This window comes from Triturus cristatus, chromosome 12 (genome assembly GCF_964204655.1).
Source record: "Triturus cristatus chromosome 12, aTriCri1.1, whole genome shotgun sequence".
NCBI classification, from domain to species: Eukaryota; Metazoa; Chordata; class Amphibia; order Caudata; family Salamandridae; genus Triturus; species Triturus cristatus.
The window spans coordinates 841,449,347-841,469,968 of NC_140595.1; the positions used below are offsets into that span (position 1 = coordinate 841,449,347).

At 47.8% G+C, this 20,622-nt stretch overlaps 1 protein-coding gene across 6 annotated transcripts in view; it reads left to right on the top strand.

The window, feature by feature from the left end:
* The window catches only part of PLD2 (phospholipase D2), a 495,902-nt gene that overhangs the window by 310,553 nt on the left and 164,727 nt on the right, over positions 1–20,622 (top strand). For all 6 annotated transcript variants that reach the window (XM_085638423.1, XM_085638422.1, XM_085638426.1 and 3 more), the window contains 3 exons: positions 5,642–5,752; positions 15,173–15,364; positions 16,779–16,929. In XM_085638423.1, coding sequence (XP_085494549.1) covers positions 5,642–5,752; positions 15,173–15,364; positions 16,779–16,929 — 454 coding nt within the window. The remainder of the gene's footprint in view (positions 1–5,641; positions 5,753–15,172; positions 15,365–16,778; positions 16,930–20,622) is intronic.

Sequence of the window (20,622 nt, forward strand, 5' to 3'; positions counted from 1 at the left end):
CCCAAACAGCAATAGCCATACACTATGTATTGGCAACATAGGCATATTCCTGGTGCTGTTGTTCTGTGCTAAAACCATTAATTGTTCTAACGTAGGGTATTCTGGGTATTGTAGTACTTATAAAATGGTTTCAAAGTTCCAACTGTCAATCTGGGAAGGGAAACAAACACCTGCCTAGAGCTGCAGGTCCAACTCTTCCAACGTGGCGGCAGCAGTCAAGGCAACCTCCAGTGCTCCGGAACAAGGCGGGGTAAAGCGGGCGGAGTCAAGGCTCTCGTACCACACCCGGAAATCACACCCTCGGGGCTGCAGACGGACAGCATCCAAGGCGCCGGAATGATGAAATAGGGCAGGCCAATCCCCCCTGCAGCCCAGACATGGAACACACCAGTAATCCAGCAGCAGGGCGAGGCCACACCACCGCACATGGAGTGCAAGTCACCCACCACCTGGCAATATGCCAGTGGCAAGCAACACAGGTACCTAGGGGGAACAAACACAGCGTCAAAGGAATCCCACCTTTGTCGCCAGTGTTCTGTTGCGCACAGGTAGTGACCAGAATCAGGATGCCGATAGGACGCACACACTCTGATTGCTGGTGTGGTCACCGGAACCCAGACCATCGGGTTCTGGTTCCATTTATTCCAACCACGTCTAATGTGGCCCCTCCCACACCTGACCATTAACACCTGTGATAGGGGAGGTGGCCAAACATAACAGAAGGCAGCACATTTTGGAGCCACAGAGTACTTTTCGAGCTACTGAAATAGTTCATTAATGGCTTTTACCTGTTCTTAGCTTGTGCAGCAACCTTTTTCCAGGCGCAGAGAAGCTTCAGGTTATTATGCGTCAAGATTTTTCTTTCCTCTCCTTTCTTGCTGGTTCTTTTTAAAAAGCCCCTGATCTGCCGCAAATGATTCACAATTTGGCAAGAATTGTTCTGCAGCCGACTCTCTCTGGAACACCATCTTCTGTGGATGGTGCATGTCCCAGGCTATCTCTTGCACAGTGAGCAGAAAGACTGCTAAAGCGTCCCGAACGAATCATGTGTGGTAACGTAAGCGCAAGCGGCAGTTTCTGAGGATGGTGTACTTTCTTCTCAAACACTCAGGTCCTCGAGACTTAAGTCAAAAGAAAAAAAGAGGAACGTCTAGAGATTTGGGTGAACAGAACATCACGTGGCACTGACCCATTCTGCTGCTGACCCTCCAGTGGAGCCTGCTGTCCACCTTCAGGGGCCGAGGCAGCAGGTCTGACCTATGGATACACTTTCGTTTCATGGTAGGCCATTGCAGTACCAGGAAATTCACCAAAATGACCTTTGCCAGACACAGGATACAGAGCAAAACAAATCTGCCCTCTGATTGGTCAGGCTTTCCTGGCAAAAATTAAAACGACCCCCAGTTAAATCTCCTATTCTGTGCTGTGGTGCCCTGGATCCATAAACTGATGGGTCCAACTCCAAACCCCTCTTCAAGGGAGAATGCCTTCTTCTATTGGTTGTGTCCAAAGTTGAGCAACCTCAAACCTTAGAGTGCCTCAAATCCATAGAATGTATTCTTCGATGCACTCTTTTAAGGCAAGAGTTTGCCAACATCAAAGAAAGAGCGTCCCCTCTTGTGCTAACAAAGAAGGGACATGGTGGGGGTATCACAGTTCGTCTGAGTCCTCTCTGGATCCTCCTTGGCCCCTGCAAGCGAGCTGCAGCTTGACACGGACGGGCACGTCGCGAATGCCACGCGTAGCAGGCTGCAGAACTTTTGTTGCTTCTCCTTGGTTATGGTTAACATAGCAGCCCCCACCCTGGACAATCTTAAGTGGCAGCTAGACGATCAGGATTATGCCTTTTACAACCCCCCATCCCACCCCCACCCAGCTTCTGTACCTTATGCAGAAGTATAGCTGAGGCTCTTTTGATATCTTTGGCTAAACTTCTGGGTGTTCGATGGCCATAACCATCAGCTCAAGGCAGGGTGTGTGGTTCCTCTGCTCACTTTCCCCCACTTACAACGATGAGGCCTGTGACCTCATCCAGATCTCTTGGGATAAACCTTCATCGTGTCCTTGGGAAGTTGTGAACTGTGCATCCTGCATTGTTCGTCCCATCGGAATGAGGCCTCATTCATTTCTTGGGCCACGAGATATCCCTTGAGTTTTTTGTCAGACGCTATAATTTCCAAAAAGTGAGTTTTTAGGTTAAATGCAGGTCCAGGGATCTAAACCAATGCCATACAATGTAGTGATGTTTATCTGTGCCACCAGTGGGTTCATGGAACCCCTCCCTGGATGGCTGCTGTCAGGCACCAGCGCATGCACAGAAAATATCCAGTCTTGATGTCCATGTGGAGACCTCCCATCACCTACAGATCTCAGCAAATCTTTCCATAGAACTCAAAGGCTTTATTCCATGAAAGCAGTTTTAACCTTACAGTAGGCATGGCTCACTGTCCTCCGAAGAGTTTCATTTCTGTCAGAGTGATTTTGCACTTTCACCTGCAGTCGCATAGGACTGATGTTGTACTGCATTCAAGCGGTTCTTCATGTCTGTCAGCAGCAATCACAGGGACGTGGATAAAACCCTCCAGTGAGTGGCATCAGAAGTACAGTCTCGGCTCCATGTAACACTGCACGCCATCATCGCTGTTGTAACGGTGCATGGCTATGAATCTCTTCGGAGATGCTTCCAGGTTTCAGCTTGCATAGGAGACTCCCTGTGGCTTGACTAGAGAACCCAATCCTTGGAGGGCCTGGAAATGCTGCTATGACCCTGTGTCCAGAGCGGACTCTCCCATCATGCAACTAAGGCATAATTCCCAAATTACTTTGAGTTCCCTTCTCACTGGACCTTTCAAAATGTTGACTCTTCTGTTTAATGCACAAATTTCACTTTAGGAGCTGTTGCGACTTTGGAATATAACCCTAGAAACTCACCATCGCGTGTCCTCTCCCTATGTCCGTGCTTAAGTCTCTACCATCGAAGACCTGGATGAGGTGAAGCAAATACCCCAAAACAGTTACTATCATTTTAAGGGGTCAAACCCCCACTTGGAGCTTTACTCACCACACACAATAACCTATTTTCAACCAGTGAACAATGTTGGATCAGACCCTGCATGACAGCCATGGGATCCTCAGTATGTCCTTGATGCTCTGTCCTTTCTTCCCCGCAGGAGGAAGGGGTCCAGATGTTTGATCCGACCCAGCATGGCTGCCATGGGATCCTCAGTATGTCCCTGATGCTCTGTCCTTTCTTCCCCGCAGGAGGAAGGGGTCCAGATGTTTGATCCGACCCTGCATGGCTGCCATGGGATCCTCCGTATGTCCTTGACGCTCTGTCCTTTCTTCCCCGCAGGAAGAAGGGGTCCAGATGTTTGATCAGACCCTGCAGGGCTGCCATGGGATCCTCCGTATGTCCCTGACACTCTGTCCTTTCTTCCCCGTAGGAGGAAGGGGTCCAGATGTTTGATCCGACCCTGCATGGCTGCCATGGGATCCTCAGTATGTCCTTGACGCTCTGTCCATTCTTCCCCGCAGGAGGAAGGGGTCCAGATGTTTGATCCGACCCAGCATGGCTGCCATGGGATCCTCAGTATGTCCCTGACGCTCTGTCCTTTCTTCCCCGCAGGAAGAAGGGGTCCAGATGTTTGATCCGACCCTACATGGCTGCCATGGGATCCTCAGTATGTCCCTGATGCTCTGTCCTTTCTTCCCCTTGGGAGGAAGGGGTCCAGATGTTTGATCAGACCCTGCATGGCTGCCATGGGATCCTCCGTATGTCCTTGACGCTCTGTCCATTCTTCCCCGCAGGAGGAAGGGGACCAGATGTTTGATCAGACCCTGCATGGCTGCCATGGGATCCTCAGTATGTCCCTGACGCTCTGTCCTTTCTTCCCCGCAGGAAGAAGGGGTCCAGATATTTGATCAGACCCTGCATGGCTGCCATGGGATCCTCCGTATGTCCTTGACGCTCTGTCCTTTCTTCCCCGTAGGAGGAAGGGGTCCAGATGTTTGATCAGACCCTGCATGGCTGCCATGGGATCCTCAGTATGTCCTTGACGCTCTGTATGTCCCTGACGCTCTGTCCTTTCTTCCCCGCAGGAAGAAGGGGTCCAGATGTTTGATCCGACCCTACATGGCTGCCATGGGATCCTCCGTATGTCCCTGACGCTCTGTCCTTTCTTCCCCGTAGGAGGAAGGGGTCCAGATGTTTGATCAGACCCTGCATGGCTGCCATGGGATCCTCCGTATGTCCCTGACGCTCTGTCCTTTCTTCCCCGTAGGAGGAAGGGGTCCAGATGTTTGATCCGACCCTGCATGGCTGCCATGGGATCCTCAGTATGTCCCTGACGCTCTGTCCTTTCTTCCCCGTAGGAGGAGGGGGTCCAGATGTTTGATCCGACCCTGCATGACAGCCATGGGATCCTCAGTATGTCCTTGATGCTCTGTCCTTTCTTCCCCGCAGGAGGAAGGGGTCCAGATGTTTGATCCGACCCAGCATGGCTGCCATGGGATCCTCAGTATGTCCCTGATGCTCTGTCCTTTCTTCCCCGCAGGAAGAAGGGGTCCAGATGTTTGATCCGACCCTACATGGCTGCCATGGGATCCTCAGTATGTCCCTGACGCTCTGTCCTTTCTTCCCCGTAGGAGGAGGGGGTCCAGATGTTTGATCCGACCCTACATGGCTGCCATGGGATCCTCAGTATGTCCTTGATGCTCTGTCCTTTCTTCCCCGCAGGAGGAAGGGGTCCAGATGTTTGATCCGACCCAGCATGGCTGCCATGGGATCCTCAGTATGTCCCTGATGCTCTGTCCTTTCTTCCCCGCAGGAGGAAGGGGTCCAGATGTTTGATCCGACCCTGCATGGCTGCCATGGGATCCTCAGTATGTCCCTGACGCTCTGTCCTTTCTTCCCCGCAGGAGGAAGGGGTCCAGATGTTTGATCAGATCCTGCATGGCTGCCATGGGATCATCAGTATGTCCCTGACGCTCTGTCCTTACTTCCCCTTAGGAAGAAGGGGTCCAGATGTTTGATCCGACCCTGCATGGCTGCCATGGGATCCTCAGTATGTCCCTGACGCTCTGTCCTTTCTTCCCCGTAGGAGGAAGGGGGTCCAGATGTTTGATCCAACCTACATGGCTGCCATGGGATCCTCAGTATGTCCCTGACGCTCTGTCCTTTCTTCCCCGCAGGAGGAAGGGGTCCAGATGTTTGATCCGACTCTGCATGGCTGCCATGGGTCCTCTTTGTCCCTGACTCTCTGTCCTTTGTTCCCTGTAGGAGGAAGGGGTCCAGATGTTTGATCAGACCCTGCATGGCTGCCATGGGATCCTCCGTATGTCCCTGACGCTCTGTCCTTTCTTCCCCATAGGAGGAAGGGGTCCAGATGTTTGATCCAACCTACATGGCTGCCATGGGATCCTCAGTATGTCCCTGACGCTCTGTCCTTTTTTCCCTGCAGGAGGAAGGGGTCCAGATGTTTGATCCGACCCTGCATGGCTGCCATGGGATCCTCAGTATGTCCCTGACGCTTTGTCCTTTCTTCCCCGCAGGATGTAGGGGTCCAGATGTTTGATCCGACCCTGCATGGCTGCCATGGGATCCTCAGTATGTCCCTGACGCTTTGTCCTTTCTTCCCTGCAGGAGGAAGGGGTCCGGATCTGCATCCTTCTCTTCAAGGAGGTAGAGCTCGCCCTCGGCATCAACAGCGGGTACAGCAAGAGGGCGCTCATGCTTATGCACCCCAATATCAAGGTAGGTGACCAGCCTGGTTTAGTGCCTGTGGATTACTTTGTCACTATGTTTATACTCGTTTTTTGTCTCCTCATTTTATTATATGTCCTGACATCCTGCATGCCAGAACCAGAGTGCACAAGGGCCTCTTCACTGAGCACTTTCAGAATCTCACTTGGTACCTGTTAATGTTTGAAAGCTTGTTTAACCTTTTCTCTTCATCTTTATTTCATTTTTGTTTGCTGCTGACTCACCCCCCCCCCCCCCCTCATCAAACACACAGAAGGTGATGGGAGGAATGCTTGCAAATAGCCTAACCACTGGCCATCGCTTGGGTAACATTCCAACCCATTGTGTTTTTGCTCACGGCGCCACCTCAGTTTAGACCCAGCCATATGCAAATCAGGCTTGACCCTGCTCCAATAGGGAGAGTCCAGCCCTGAACTGTAATGCCAGGTCCTCCCTGAACTGTAAGCCAAGCATCCCAGGGCCAGTTTCCCCCTACTTGGCCGCTTCAGTAGGGTGCACTTTGGTTCCTCTGGGAAGTTGTTGATCTGACTGTGTATGCCCGGGTCAGCGTCTACGATGACACCTACATTTCTTGTAGTGGTGGGCCTCTCAGAGAAGGTGGACAGGTGGGTGGGATGTAAAACTGATGGATGCTCGTGTCGAGAGATGGTGGGCTTTGGTTGTAGAGTAGTCAAGACTGCTTCTTCTCATCTGCACTCGAGGGCTTACATGGTGGTGAACAAGTGAACATGATGTTGAGGGAATTAGGGTGGCCACCTGTTATAGAGTATATTTAAGGTTTGCTGAAATTAGTGTTTATTTTTATGTGAATCACAGTGAATTTATACTTTTTTTCTACAAATTCTAAAAATATTGGTGATCAAGGTTTCTAATTTTTTGGTGTGACACAACATGTGTCTGACACTGGTTTCCCATGGTTTACAATATATTGGAGTCAATATTTTAATTGTAGTTGACTACAACATGGGGTAAGTTGCACTGGACTTTTTACTTGTTACTCAGTCAGCATAGGAGAGTAGAGCTGTGATCCTAGGTACTCTAAAGGGAGATAGGAGGTATGGGGTGTGGGCAGACTGGTGGAGGTTGGGAGGGGGTTCAATGCAGGAGACTGCTCTTGGATGGGGTCGATAGGTGAGTTGCACTCAGGGGTCCTTCATGTCATAAGGAATCACTGTGAGGAGAATTGTAGGTCTGGGCTCACTTCACCTGTAACTGGAGGACTGGCAATTATGGCAGGTCTAGGGTGCGGCGGCAGTGTCTGCACCCCTGTGAGGGGATGTTAACACGGTAGACAGAGATGGGGCACCCAGTGTTGGCTGGTACGGAACCAGGATGGCGGGGCAGGGGGGATCAAGAAGGGATTGAAAAATATTTTTAAACACCCACTTACCTTTTCCGTCACCTCTCCTCCATCTCTTCCTGACTCCAGTCTGGAAGAAGCTGCAGGAAGCACCCGGGCACACAGGCTCCCTTGAGTCAATCGTAGTGCTGCAGTGCAGCGTTGTGATTGGTCTGAGCACCGTAGATCAGCACTTAGATGGGGACAGGGAGCTGTGCATATTTCCCAGCAGGCTGTGCATTTCAGCCTGGTGGGAAATATGCAAAGTGTGCATGAATGTTTGGCCAGACCAAGACGGCCGTGCAAGCAGTCTTGCACACTTAAGTGTGCACAAACCACTCCTCCTCCCTGAGCCAGAAGCCGCGCCCCACCCTAATACAGCCCTGCAGTAACGAAAAATGAAATTATCATAACGTTATTATAATTTAATTTTTCCCTTTTTCACTGCTCTAAGGGCAGTGGGGTGACGCTCCTGCACCTTAGCGGAGGAGCGGTCACTGGGGGCAGCGTGCCGAATATACTGACTAGCGAAGCACCGCGAGCTCCCTGAAGTAACAGAAGACAAATTCATTTTCAGCGTGCCTCTGTAATAAATCAGGTTATGTGTGCATGAGGCGCCGTGCTTGAGTAGGAGACGGTGATTGTAACCTCATTGCAATAGTATCCTATCTATTTATGACTCCTAGCATCTCTCTCAACTTTCTCCTCTCTCCCTGTTCCTCGGGTTCTCATCTCTCTCATTTTCTGCTTGGCTCCTGGCCTTCCAATGACTAGTGTTTTCCTCTACCTCTCTATGACTGTTTTTTTCTTTCTCTGTTGCTTTTCCCCTGGTTCTCCTGTCCCTGCACCAGCCAACTCTCCGGCTCCTTGCTTTTGACGTATCTTCGCTCTGTGAATCAGTCTGCTTGAGTCCTCTCTATTTCTTCACTCTTGCCTCCGCCTCACGCCTGGTTCAACCGCGACTCAGGCAACACTGTGCAGTCCTTTTCTTCTGCCCGAAGATCTCCCCTCCTGTGCACTTCACCTAGAAAACAAACCCAGCCTTGGTTTACCCCTCCCCTCCACTCTCAATGGGTGTCTCTTCGTAGAGCGGAGCGACGGCGATTGATAACTTGTTCATTAGCTGACAAGGCCCATATGTCTTCACACTTATGAACTCTACTTGGTTAAAGATCCGTTCCATCAGAATTTGATCACCTCTCGTTCTCCTCACCCATAGCTCCTCTTTTTCACCACCTCTTGTCTTCTTGCCTCCAGTCTCCCACATTTCTGTTCTTTTTTTCTTTTTCTCCTTCTGACTTTGCTATCCTTTTTACCCAAATAATTTTTAGGTCTCGCCTACACAGCGCACAAGCGCTGCTTAGGAGGGACATCTTGTAATCGCCCTGTCCTTTCTTGGAAACTCGTGCATGTTTTGCACTGTTTCCAATGAGTACTTGTGCAAGCAGAGCGTTTTCCTTGCGGGAGCGAGCATCAGTGCCATCTGTTTGTAATTATCGCGCCTGCCGCCGCTCGCTCCCGCAAGGCAAGCGCTCTCTATGCACGAGTACTCTTTAACTTTTGTGGCCGCGGAGCCGTGCTTGTCTTTTAGCGCTTGTTCTCCCTGCATCAGTCGGAACTCCTCCATTTACACATTTCTGGTCATCTCATTACCCATTTCCCCTTACATCACTTCTCCCTCTATCGTCTAGCTCTTTCATTTTGCACTGTCAATTTCCCTAATTGTTACATTACACTTTTGAGAAAAATGTAAGTGCAATTGCCAAACGACCATCCATTCAATTGAAAAAGCCCCATTCCAACATGGCGGAAACACGTCTGTCCACCTGTTGTGAGTACTTTACAGTCTGCTTCTGTGTCCCGGCTCTCCGCCCGGGCGATGTAATACAGAATCCTCAGGTTATGCGCGAGGAGCCCCTGCCTGCAAAACTGAGTGGAAGCACTGCGGCGCACTCAGGCGAAGGGGGTGTGCCCAGGCGGCTTCGGCGTGAACAGCTGATACAGTATGGGTGCCGGTGGGTAAGAAGGGGCGACGGGGGAGCGCCGCGTGTTATTGCATACTTTCTGTTCAATATTCATGACCGCGTCTTTCATTTCCGGTAGCTGGACAGAGGGTTATTCGCCTCCATGCGCTCGTCCTTCCCCCTATCGCTCACAGCGGCTGCCAGAGCAGAGTGGGAGGAGCTGCGGTCACAAAGGAGGCATGTGAGGGGCTTCCAATGACTGACAGCAGACCACCCCCAAAAATAATAACAACAAACTGCCCCCTGCAGGGGTATGATAAGTGCAGCTGTGCTGAGACTGCATCTCTGCAGCGAAACACCTGCAGGTAGGTGGGGGTTGCGTGACGTACAGTCCATAAATACCGCCTTGAATTCATGCCCATGGAAGGTGCAACCAGGGAAGAGACACTTAGTGATGGGTCCAACTGGTGACAGGCGTGTAGGGGCAATATGAGGTGAAGTATAGAAAAAGAGTAGCCCTAAGAGGCAGACATACAGAAGTGACCCTAAGACCGACAGGTTGAATCAGAAGTGCAGGCACAGTGACAGTCGGCACAGCTGTAAGGAGGCAGTCTGTGCAGACGCAAGGGCAGCCTTTTTAGACACCTGGGGGCAGGGTGGCAAATGTGAAGGTAAGAGAACGTACAGTACAGAAGAGAAATGGACTGTGCAGCTAGCAGCTGATTTGAGTCATGTTTTTGTCTCCATCCGTTCCAAGGTTCAAGTACATTATTGCATTAGACTCAAAGGATGTCTGGCGATCAGACGAGTTTGTTTCTAATTATTTATGTGTGCAACACTGGACTCTTATAATATTACCTTGCCAGTTGTAAAGACGACATACATAGCTCACTGGCCATTTTCCAATGTTCAGCAATGCTCGTTCGTGGATTTAAGGAGCGCAATGTTGTCGTCTTATTTTGAAGCAAGGAGTCCTCTTTAATTCTAACAAATGATAAACTCGCGCTGAGTTCTGTGAGCTGTGACAAGTGAAAGAAGTCGCTTTATTCAAGCCAAGGTAGACCGCAAGTAAACGCGATGCATATCAAGTTTCTGCTTGTATTTCTGTTTCTTAATAGCATTTAAAAGTCGCAATAAATGTGCAAGTTACCAAAGTCAAATTGGAAAAGTTGTTTTTGCAATACCGCATTTTTATTTTATAGTTCTCGCTACCCAACAAGTCCGTTTTCTTGATTTTTCTTATCTTTGTGGATTCAGATGATGGAAATACTATTACTTTCTCTTCAGAGTGTTCATGTTTGGTTTTAGGCAACGTTTTGTCGTGATTATGGTGTTGGAGCGCTTTGCGGTCATTTGCATTCCACCCTTAGGACTTACCTGCTTCCTTTTCCTAGTAGGATTAGTTGTGCTAAGTTTGTGCTGTTGACCGAAGTGTATGAATAGAGATCGATTAATTATTAGAGGGCTATTAACGTGCAGACTACATACACTATGCTATTCAGTTTGTTACATTATAACAAACTACTGCAAGACATACTATAGGAGTCAACCAGGCAACAATGCCCAGATCGTCTAACACACAGTTTTCCTGGGGGCTTTCTGAAGTATATTGCTATTTTTAGTAAAACAAAAAAAATGATGAAAAGGCGTTGTTCAATCAAAGTTCTGATTCATTGCTCACTGGAGAAAGGAGTGTCGGCTATGTAGAAAATCTACAAGGGTTTGGGACGTTAGAAAGGAAAAACTCACTGGACTTCATCACTTTAGGACGGTTGTGCAACACTGCCACAGCTCCCTTCAGAATGCACTGCTTATGATGTTAGATATGACATCACAAATGACATCATTGATCACCTCAATGAGACCCTCATGATGGATGGGCGACCCTGCAGTGGGTCTGTCTGGAAGGAAGGCTTTGCGGTGCTCAACATGCATAGGCCATAGTGAAAGGACGCGTGCAGCGAGCAGTGCCGGACGGGCTACTCTCATTGTACGGGATTGGATGCCTCCCCCGAGGAGTCCTTGACTTTATCCAGTGGCTTCCTAGGAGGTAGGGGGTCTTGCTTTAAGTTCCTCATAGATGCCCCGGCACTGCACCCAGCGGTCACTGAACATTGGGTATCTAGAGTCGGCCCCCTGAACGCAGTCTGAAGAGGTAGGGCTCTGCGTTTGTGCCCATTGCAAGTGAGAGAGACATTAACAGAAGCCCTGCCCCAAAGCCAAGCTCTGCCTTTCGATCGGCCTTCTGGCCACTGCGGAAGTGGACTCCAGGGTGAGCTCGGTGCCTTCTTAATAATAGGGGCATGCAACACCTTCTGAGATTTCTTTTGTGGTGTTACATGAGGCATTGTGTAGGGTCAAGGTTAGTGCAGTTGCACAGTTCACCAGAAGTGTTTTATTTTGTAATTTAAGGTTCAGGGTTGTTGCCTATAATGAGATTACTGAAATTGAATAGAGGAAATTCATTTTTTTAAGTCACTTTCTCTAATGAGTAAAAAAAAAACACCTTTGAATTAGCACTATTTTTAGTGGTATATAACACAAACTAGTTAAAATGTCATTAAAGTTATCGAACTATAGTGGTTACAAAGCAAAATCTAAAACTATGGGAACTGCATTAGCTCAGGCTGTAACATAACCCGCCGTGCACTCTTTATAGCGTCTCCGATTGGGTCATATTCATGAGAGATAATGAATATGTCTCCAGTTTATAAATATCACTACTGATATTGCAACTGTTGACACCATGTTGAAATCCCTCATTAATAGAGGAAGAAGTGTAACACAACCAAACGATGCCAAAACCAAAATATAGTGTAATATAACCACAATTTAAGGCACCAGGATGACACTTAATCACCGCACAAAACAAACCTATGCATCATATCTTCAGAGTCGGATGCATTTAATAATTAACACATATGTAAACTAATGACTGCACAATTACCTTTGCACAATTCCTGTCGACTTAATCCTTTGCAGTTTGGATTCAGTCACCCAATCATAGAATCTCTCTCTCTCTCTCTCTCTCTCTCTCTCTCTCTCTCTCTCTCTCTCACACTCTCTCTCTCACACTCTCTCTCTCACACTCTCTCTCTCTCTCTCTCTCTCTCTCTCTCTCTCACTCTCTCTCTCTCTCTCACTCTCTCTCTCTCTCTCTCTCACTCACTCAAACGATAGCACTTATACATTATTACCTTAGATAATGACTTTCTTGTCTTTTTAGTTATTGTGTTCCTAAAATGTTTTTATGTGTCTTTCGGGGGAGGAGGGCGAGGAAGGAAGGGGGGAAGTGGGGGGATCAGTCAATTCTCAATCTCAGAGACTACAAAATGATTAAATTGTTTGGTAAGGCAATCAATGCAGTAGGGAGTAGATTCTAAAGGAAGCTTTCACAAGAAGGATTGTAAAGGAAGCTTCCGTTGGAGTTTGTGCTCTGTGTGGGTGTGTGTTTGTGTGTTACTTGTGACGTGTGCGTGAAGAAAGATTGCACTGCGGCTGCATGTGTTGTCTTCTGCAGTGGAAAATGAAAGAACACAAACAAGCATTGGCATAGCCAATAGGTCTCGCCTTTGGGATCTTATAAGTGTTTAGCTGTGCAACAGTTGATATTGTTGCACCAAGGACATTGTACTGCATAACTAAATACTTATAAGGTTCCTAAGGTCGAGACTTATTGGCTATGCCAATGCTTGTTTTTACATGCAATGGGTTAATCTTTCTACTGTGAGTCAACTTTCTCCAATGTCTACTGTGGCTGATCCCTCATTTTCCTCATAAGCCCCTATTTCTGACTCAGAACTCCACTATTTCCTTGGATGGGCCAATGCTGCGTGGCCTCTGGGATCCTGTCCCAGCCTCCTTCCCCCAAGCGCTGTTCTTTTCACCTTGCTTTTATTATGCTCTTTTTAGTCTTCTGCTTGTACGTGGCCCATTCCCTTCTGCCTTTAAATACGCTGTTATTCTCCTACCCTTTAAAAGCCTCCTCCTGATCATTCGGTTCTTTGTAATTACTCATTTCCATGATGTTTGGTCTCTAATCACATTTATTCCACCCGTCGCTCTACCCTGCCACCCTCCTCCTTCTTTTCGATCTGTCTGCTGGATTCGATCCAGTCGACCACTCTATCCTGCTCTCCCTTTCAGCATCTCTTTAATAGTTCTCTTCTGTCTCCCTCTGTTTCTTGGTCTAATAACCCCTCCCCCCCCACACCATGCTCCCCCCTTTCTGTGGAGGTCCCAGTAGGGTCGGCGCTGAGCCCCCTTCTCCTTTCCATCCATACCGCTCTTAAGATTCATCGCTCCTTCCTTGCTACGTTTGCAGTGGTGGGTCTCCGCTCTGCACCACCTTTTCTTCTTTCACCCCTTCTTCATGACAACCTTTCCTCTTTTATGTTTGTAGCACACTCCTGGACGTCTTCTCCTGCATTACAGCTAAACCCATCTAAAACTGAATTATTTTCCTGCCCACAGCCTCCTCTTACTCGTTCTCTACATATCTTTTTCCCAATCTACATTTTTTTTCTCTTTGTCCCTCTCTGGTATGTTTTTTTAAAGCCCGGTGGTGTAGAAGGCTGATAGGCTGTCGAGACGTTCACCCTCACACTCCAGGTGTCTCGGTTAGTGAGAAGCCGTACTCGTCGGTCCATGAGAGACAAACTATTTAGTAGAAGCCCCGCAGGAAGGGCTGACTTCGTTGAATTTGTATCTGGAGCTGTTGACTTTGTGATTCAAGGGGTTGGGAGTCTCCATAAATCCAATGCGGGTGACGCTGATATACACTCACAAGCATCCTTCATAAGTGATGGCCTCGTCTTATGCCTCTCTTTCACCAGACTCTGCTCTTGAACAATGGTAAGGTTGTAATGCTTGATCCCTGAAAACAGATGGTTCTTTCTCGAGCTGAAACTTAAGAGCCGAGCATGGACCAATGGTCCTGGATGAGCTGAAGTCACAGGTGTCCCTCCTTCCCTATCGTCCACAGTAAACTCTCTGGCTTCACTCTGGACTCTTTGCTTCTCCACACAAGCAGCCAGGGTCCACCATACCCCACTGCACTCATCCTGAGCAGCGGCTGCGCGTTGGATACATCAGTTTTGGACTCGGCAATGCCACACTTGCAGTCGTGCTCCAAACCCTTGCTCCGCCCACTTAGGGCTGCCCGACACTCCACTGCTAGAGTCTGGTCTTCACAAAGAAAGTTCAACCATGTGTCCCTAGTCCCCAACTTACATTGGCTGCCAGAAGAAACCTTGTAAATATATAATACCAGACACCTCTGCTATAAAGCCCTGTACCTGAATCACTCTAGGTTCTTTCTTATTCTCTTTATTGCTTTCTCCCCCTCTCTTGGTCATGTGTGTTAAAACCCTGACGACTGTCTTTTCCTCCTCCTAACATTTCCTTCATCTGCTTTGAATGCCAATGATTTCTGATGCTCTATTTTTTAAGTGTTTTTGTTAATACTAAGAGGGCGGTAGTAACGCAGGACAATGTAGTGAGGAACATTAAGCCTTACACACTACCTGACGAGGCCCCGAGAGCTTGTGAAAGATGAGTCTGTATTTGGATCTGATTGGTCAATACACGCACTTTAGAGATCAGAGCATCCTGTCTGGTCAGATTGAGCCTTGCAGCAGCCTGTAGCCCCCCCCCCCCTTGGAACTGTGTAGCGCCGATCGCTGATGATAACAGGTAACTAGTTTCAGGCTGTCAGGGGGCACGGTAGGAAGAAATGGGTGACAGGGCTGGTAATAGTCTGGTTACTGTCCAGAAGGAATCCAGCCACAGGTGATCAAAGAATCTGGTTGTGAGGCCCTCTTGTAACAGGGATGGGAGAATACAGGGGATCGCGCTGAGGGTTTTTAGGTGTGGGGGTGCTAAAAGATTCCTGGTGACAGGTCTGAGCAGGCCTGAAGGTGAGCTATGAATTCTGTGTCATTGCCAGCTTTTGGGGGGGGGGGGGGTAATTCATTTATAGTGGGTTCTAGCGAGACATGAGAAGGTGAAGTTGTCTAGACTGAGCCATACAAGTGTCCTTTGCCATCACCTTGGACTTGCTAATGGTTCCTGTGGTCCCTTCTCTCCCTGTCCCCTCTTGCTCATTAGGTCATGCGTCATCCAGATCACGTATCCTCGGTCATCGTTCTCTGGGCCCACCACGAGAAGATGGTGGTCATCGACCAGTCCGTGGCATTTCTCGGAGGTCTGGACCTGGCGTACGGCCGTTGGGATAACCACGATTACCAGCTCACTGACGTCCCAGCGCACTGTTTCCAAAGCCTGCACGCTGAGCAGCAGGTAAGAGGAGAGCCCAGCAGGAGGGGCAGATCCAGAGGTATGTTTGGTGTTGAGGGTTTTCAGGTGATGGTTCTGGCCAGACACAGTAACACCTCAATTGTGCCAACACAGGAGCATGAACTGATGGCTTCACTGCTTGCAGTCCACTTTCCTTCCCTCACATAGAGTATTTGCCAAATTGTCCCTGTGAGGCCTGTAAAGACTGTGTTACGAAATGTTTTGACTCGTGGTTGGTTTGTGAGTTTCATAAACTTTCATCCACTCTATGTCTTGCCTTTTGTTATCTTGAAATGACCATCGGAGGTAACTCCTCTGCTGGCGGCAATAGGCTTGCCCGATATTTGTCCTGTTCAAATTTAAAAGAGTTCCTTATTAAAAATTAGACCTAAAAAATCTAGAATTAAAAATGCAGACTGCCAAAATCTCACTGTTATATAAATATCTTCCTACAAAAATTTCATGTATGGTTGCTACTTCCGTTGTCCTGATGAAGGCCCTGAGAATTGCTCACATGGGTCGAAACGCCAACGTATTGTTCTGTTGACTGGCATTTCATGTAACATTTAGGAACTGTACTCTAAATATGAGTCTTGTTTAAATGACTTATAATACGAACCAGTCTACAGTATTTGCGTTGTATGCAACACCAGCACACTCTCACCTATATCACTATTCACTATCACTGTGCCGATTGTTGGAACACATACATCAAGGTCATGTTTATTTGAAAACAACGTACAGTGAATAAATGTTTTGAAGGCCAAGGAAGTATGGGCTTTCCATCTTCCTTTGAGGAGACCACTGCTGTCTGATATGCCTATTTAACCCGGCTTCCTAGGAGTCCATGGTTGCCTCATAATATATTGCATCTATTATTTGCCGGTGAGGGTTTAATTCTGGGTGCAGGTTAATGCCATATTCTTTGGGGGAAACATTTAAGCAGATTTGTGATTCTGAGAGCGTGTTTTCGAAGTAGGGGACTTCCGTCTGTTTTTGCAGATGCCACTGGGTCTCTTCTGTCTCTACATCTTAGCGACATTGCACCTTAACTGCTCCCATCACAGCAACCCAACCCCCCTACAACTAGACTACACCTCATTCTCTCCATGACTATCTCTCCCCCTTAGCTGCATTGCACCTTCGCTGCCCTTGCATTTCCCAGTCACTGAACTCTCTGCTGGTGAAGCCGGGGCACATCTGAGCATGTTCCCTCTGCCGTCTCCTTCTGCGGCTTCATTTCATGTGAATTTTTGCCTGGCTTCTTTCCTCTTCAGCCTCTGAACTGTCTGGTTCATCTCTTTCCGTCTGTCTGTCTGTGTCTGTCTGTCTGTCTTTCTCCCCCTCTCCTCCTTGCTTTGCAGAGAGCTCCTCCTGCCTGAAGTGACCGTGCCTGCCTTGGTTTGTGTCCCACTAGACCAGCATGGAGGAAGCCAGCTGCAATGGTGTGTCTCAGCTGCTCAGCGCCGCCTGCCCCCCTCTGGATGAGAACCAGCAGCTCTGGCTGGGGAAGGACTACAGCAACCTCATCCTGAGGGACTGGGTGCAACTAGACAAGCCCTTCGAAGGTGAGTGGCATCACGGCCTGCGGCGGCGTGGGTTCCCTGAGGGCGGGTATACAGGTCATTCTTATATTCAATGTGAGACTGCAAAATGGCACAGAGACCTCTAATAGATGCAGTCCGTATGGATTTCAGTCGAGACCTAATCCCTGCTGTCTGCTCCTCAGCAAGACTTAGACATTGTTACCAACTGAAGACTCATTATTGCAAGGATTAAAACTCTGTTCCTAACAAAAGGCCCAGTCCATCAGGGCTTGGACACTGGTCCCAAATAAACTCTCATGTCAGCAAGGACATGAACACTGTTCCCAACAGAAGGTTTACGTCCGCGAGGAGTCAGGCCCTGTCCCCTACGGAAGGCTCGCTTCAGCAGAGAGGGGACTCCTAGGCAGTCTCTGGGTGGGCCCTTGAGTGATGGTTCTGAAAATGAACCACATTAAAGGGCCAAGGAACTGAGGCTGCAGCTGAGAAGAGCGATGGGGTGAAAGATGAGGCGGGATCCTCGGGAGCACCAACTGAAGGAGGCTCATCGAAGCCACTGCATTTACCTGCAGCGCTACAAGTCTGAGGTCAACTTGAGATGCAAGCTCTAACGACCTTTGCTGAAGTGGGACAATCTGAGCTCCACTTGGCCAAATGGAGACCCTGATGTCAGTTTACAAATATAGTTGAATCAGTGAAATGTGCACTCAGAGTGAGGGTTTTCTTCTGAAGATCAGGCCCCTCCTACGGTGGTTGAGCAGTTCTGCCCAGAATGCATTGAAGTACTCCAATTTTTGAGACCCCAGAGGTGCTAGGGGTAGCACCCTATGACTTCGAGTACTTCCTGATGTGGTATTATAAAATTCTGCATATCTTGATAATATAACAAAGAACTTGGCAACAGAAGCTGAAATATGAAAATACATCTTTATTAAACTCAAATGAGTGAGACTACGTCGCACAGAAGCCTTAGCAACTGAATGAGGCAGTCTGCAGAACAGAAAAAAGTCTTCCCTTTTATACAAAATATTACACTCTGGGCAACACCGCCCTTCTCTTGCAGTTGGTCATTCACATATTTTACTTCAAAGAACAAGCAGAGTCATGATTACAATCCCACATTTCAGTTCAGCCAGCCCGCAATTATTTACCCAGCAAGGCTCAGATCCCTCATCAGATATCAGCAGGCCCCAATAAACACGGGCACCTCCTGTTTGTAAAACAAGCCATAAAGCAGGAAGAGTCAGGTGTGAAAGAGATTAGTCAGGGTTCGTGTGGGAAGAAGGAATTTATGATGCCTCGGGCCCTGATGCTAATCCCATTTGGCCGCAGTAAAAGGAACCGGCCGGACAGGGCTGACCTCGGGCAGTGGAGTCAGTTTGCACAGGTCACAGAGAAGTCAAAGTAAAGTGTAGCCTATGTGAGGGCAACTATAAGATGGCCACCGCTCCAAGATGGAACCTACGGAGTCAATGTATAATAACGTATACATAGTGCATTCATAGCTAAAACGTTACACAAAGCACTTGTACATACCGCATTAACCATTCGCGGTTCACTAATACCGGGATAGACAGGGGTAGGGCCCTGCCTCCTACGCGGTCCCAAATTTTAAAGTACGACAGACCCTCCTTTTGCCCTTACATAGGCAATAACTATACTCTCATCAATCCGAGTCCAGTTCTACAGACATGAAGTCATGGAGATGTTGCTGTAGCATCATCCTATTACTTAGCGACTCTCACAGGACACGTCTCCTTACACATGTAGTAGCACAAAGGCCACATATGGCAGGACAAAATAAGGAATACCTCTATCTGTAGTAGGCGGCATAAGATCACACACCCAATAATTAGTGATGGTCATTACTAACTAGTGTTGATGCAGAAGCTGTACAAAAGAATTGCTTACGAATTCTGATCTTTTAACCTGCTCATGTTCAGGGAAAGGGTGAAAAGAATGCAAAGAAGCAGTAGTAGGAAAGGACATAGGTTGGGAAACGGGTGCAGAAGTCAATTGGGTAGAGAAAAACAATCCCATCCATAAATGACAACGTCATGTTTAAAAAGACACTAGAAACCTCGTTATTAAAAACATATAGACAACGGGAGAAAGTAGTGACCACTATTACAAATGAAATAATAATTTTTATGTTCAGGTGAAACAGTGGTGACCCTCATCAATGCTCTGAGGTGAAAATACTCTTTCCACAGACAATTGACTTTATTCTTCTTTTACTAAACAGAATAGTACTTTAAAACAATGCCAGCCAAACAATCAGTCTCCTTAACACCTACTCTATACAATCACACGGAAACCTCTTGTGAAACCACCTATGCCCAGAGTCCGTTTAAAAAGCCTCTCTGGCAGGCTTCTATTGTCCATCAAATCTTCTTTTGTTGTTTTCTTTGGCATGGGCCTCTTCATTCAAGCCTTACATGGGAAAAGTACTGCTTAGTTGGAGTGCCCTCCTGGCAAACACCCACAGCTCACTCGAAAGTCTCAATGTCTCAAGGCAGTGCGCCAGTATCTTTCCTTTGCGGCAGGCACTACAGGTAGTGTGCTCTCCATTGATCAAGGGCATATGTCATCTCGTGCAGACCCGGGACCATTCTCAGGCTCCAACACTCATCATTCAGTGTCAGAGGACGCTCAGGCTGCTTTTTCATGGGCACCAGAATGTAGTGCCTTTTGTCAATCTTGGATCCGCCGGTGCACTGCACTTCCATTGGAGCAAAGGAAAAGAGGGGGTATGTGTGGCCAAAAACTCAGGCCAAGGGGCTCAAGGGACTGCACACTGTCAGAGGTTACCAGCACATGACAGGCGCTCTTGTGCACTGAAATTCTGATTCTGTGGCAAAACCAGCTCCTCCTTCTTTTCTGATGTTGAACGCCTTCTGATGAAGCACGTGCGATGCTTTAAACAGTTCATTGTATAACAAGGGGACTGCAAACAGGTGGCCTGCGGTCTTTCAAAGGAGTGGCCACACGCCATGGGACAATTTTGGTCTAGAATACACTGTCATTCTCAAAAAGCAATACAAATATAAAGGCAGTAGGTAAAACAGCGTCTCTAATCTTTTCAATTTGGTTTCCGTGTGAGAGCCTCCATCATCTAAGGGTAGATAACTACACGAGAATTCAATCTACATGGATGTCTTCACATATGGTGGCATTGTGTAATGGGACAAACACATTTTTTTTCCTCTCAATGATTACATCTAGGTGTTCCTAAATTTCTTATCTAGAACATCTCAATAGAGAAATCACACGGTACAGATTATCATGGGCATGTAGAAACCTTTCACATCAGGTGCACTATGCAATACACAGGCTAATAGTCAAATATGCAAACAAAAGACAAGAACTAGAGGGTCCTGATATTTGCATGATTAGAACACATCTGATCCCACCAAAAATTAGAGCTTCAGGAACAAAAGGGTAAAAACCACATTAAAAATAGACATTGAAAATGTGTAATGTTCAAAAAGTAAACGCAAGATATCTCCCTTTGAGATGGAAAACTTGTCTTACATTAATATTGAGTCAGTTAGCCAGTCTATCGCTACTCTGACAGTCAGGCTGAAAAACATTGAAGCAGGCTTAAGGAAAATTCTTGGAAACCAGTCTGGTCATGCAAAAGGGAATTGTACATAATATGGGGGTCCCTGGAACATCACTGTAGTCTGGAAGTGTGTACCTGAACAATACACCTAC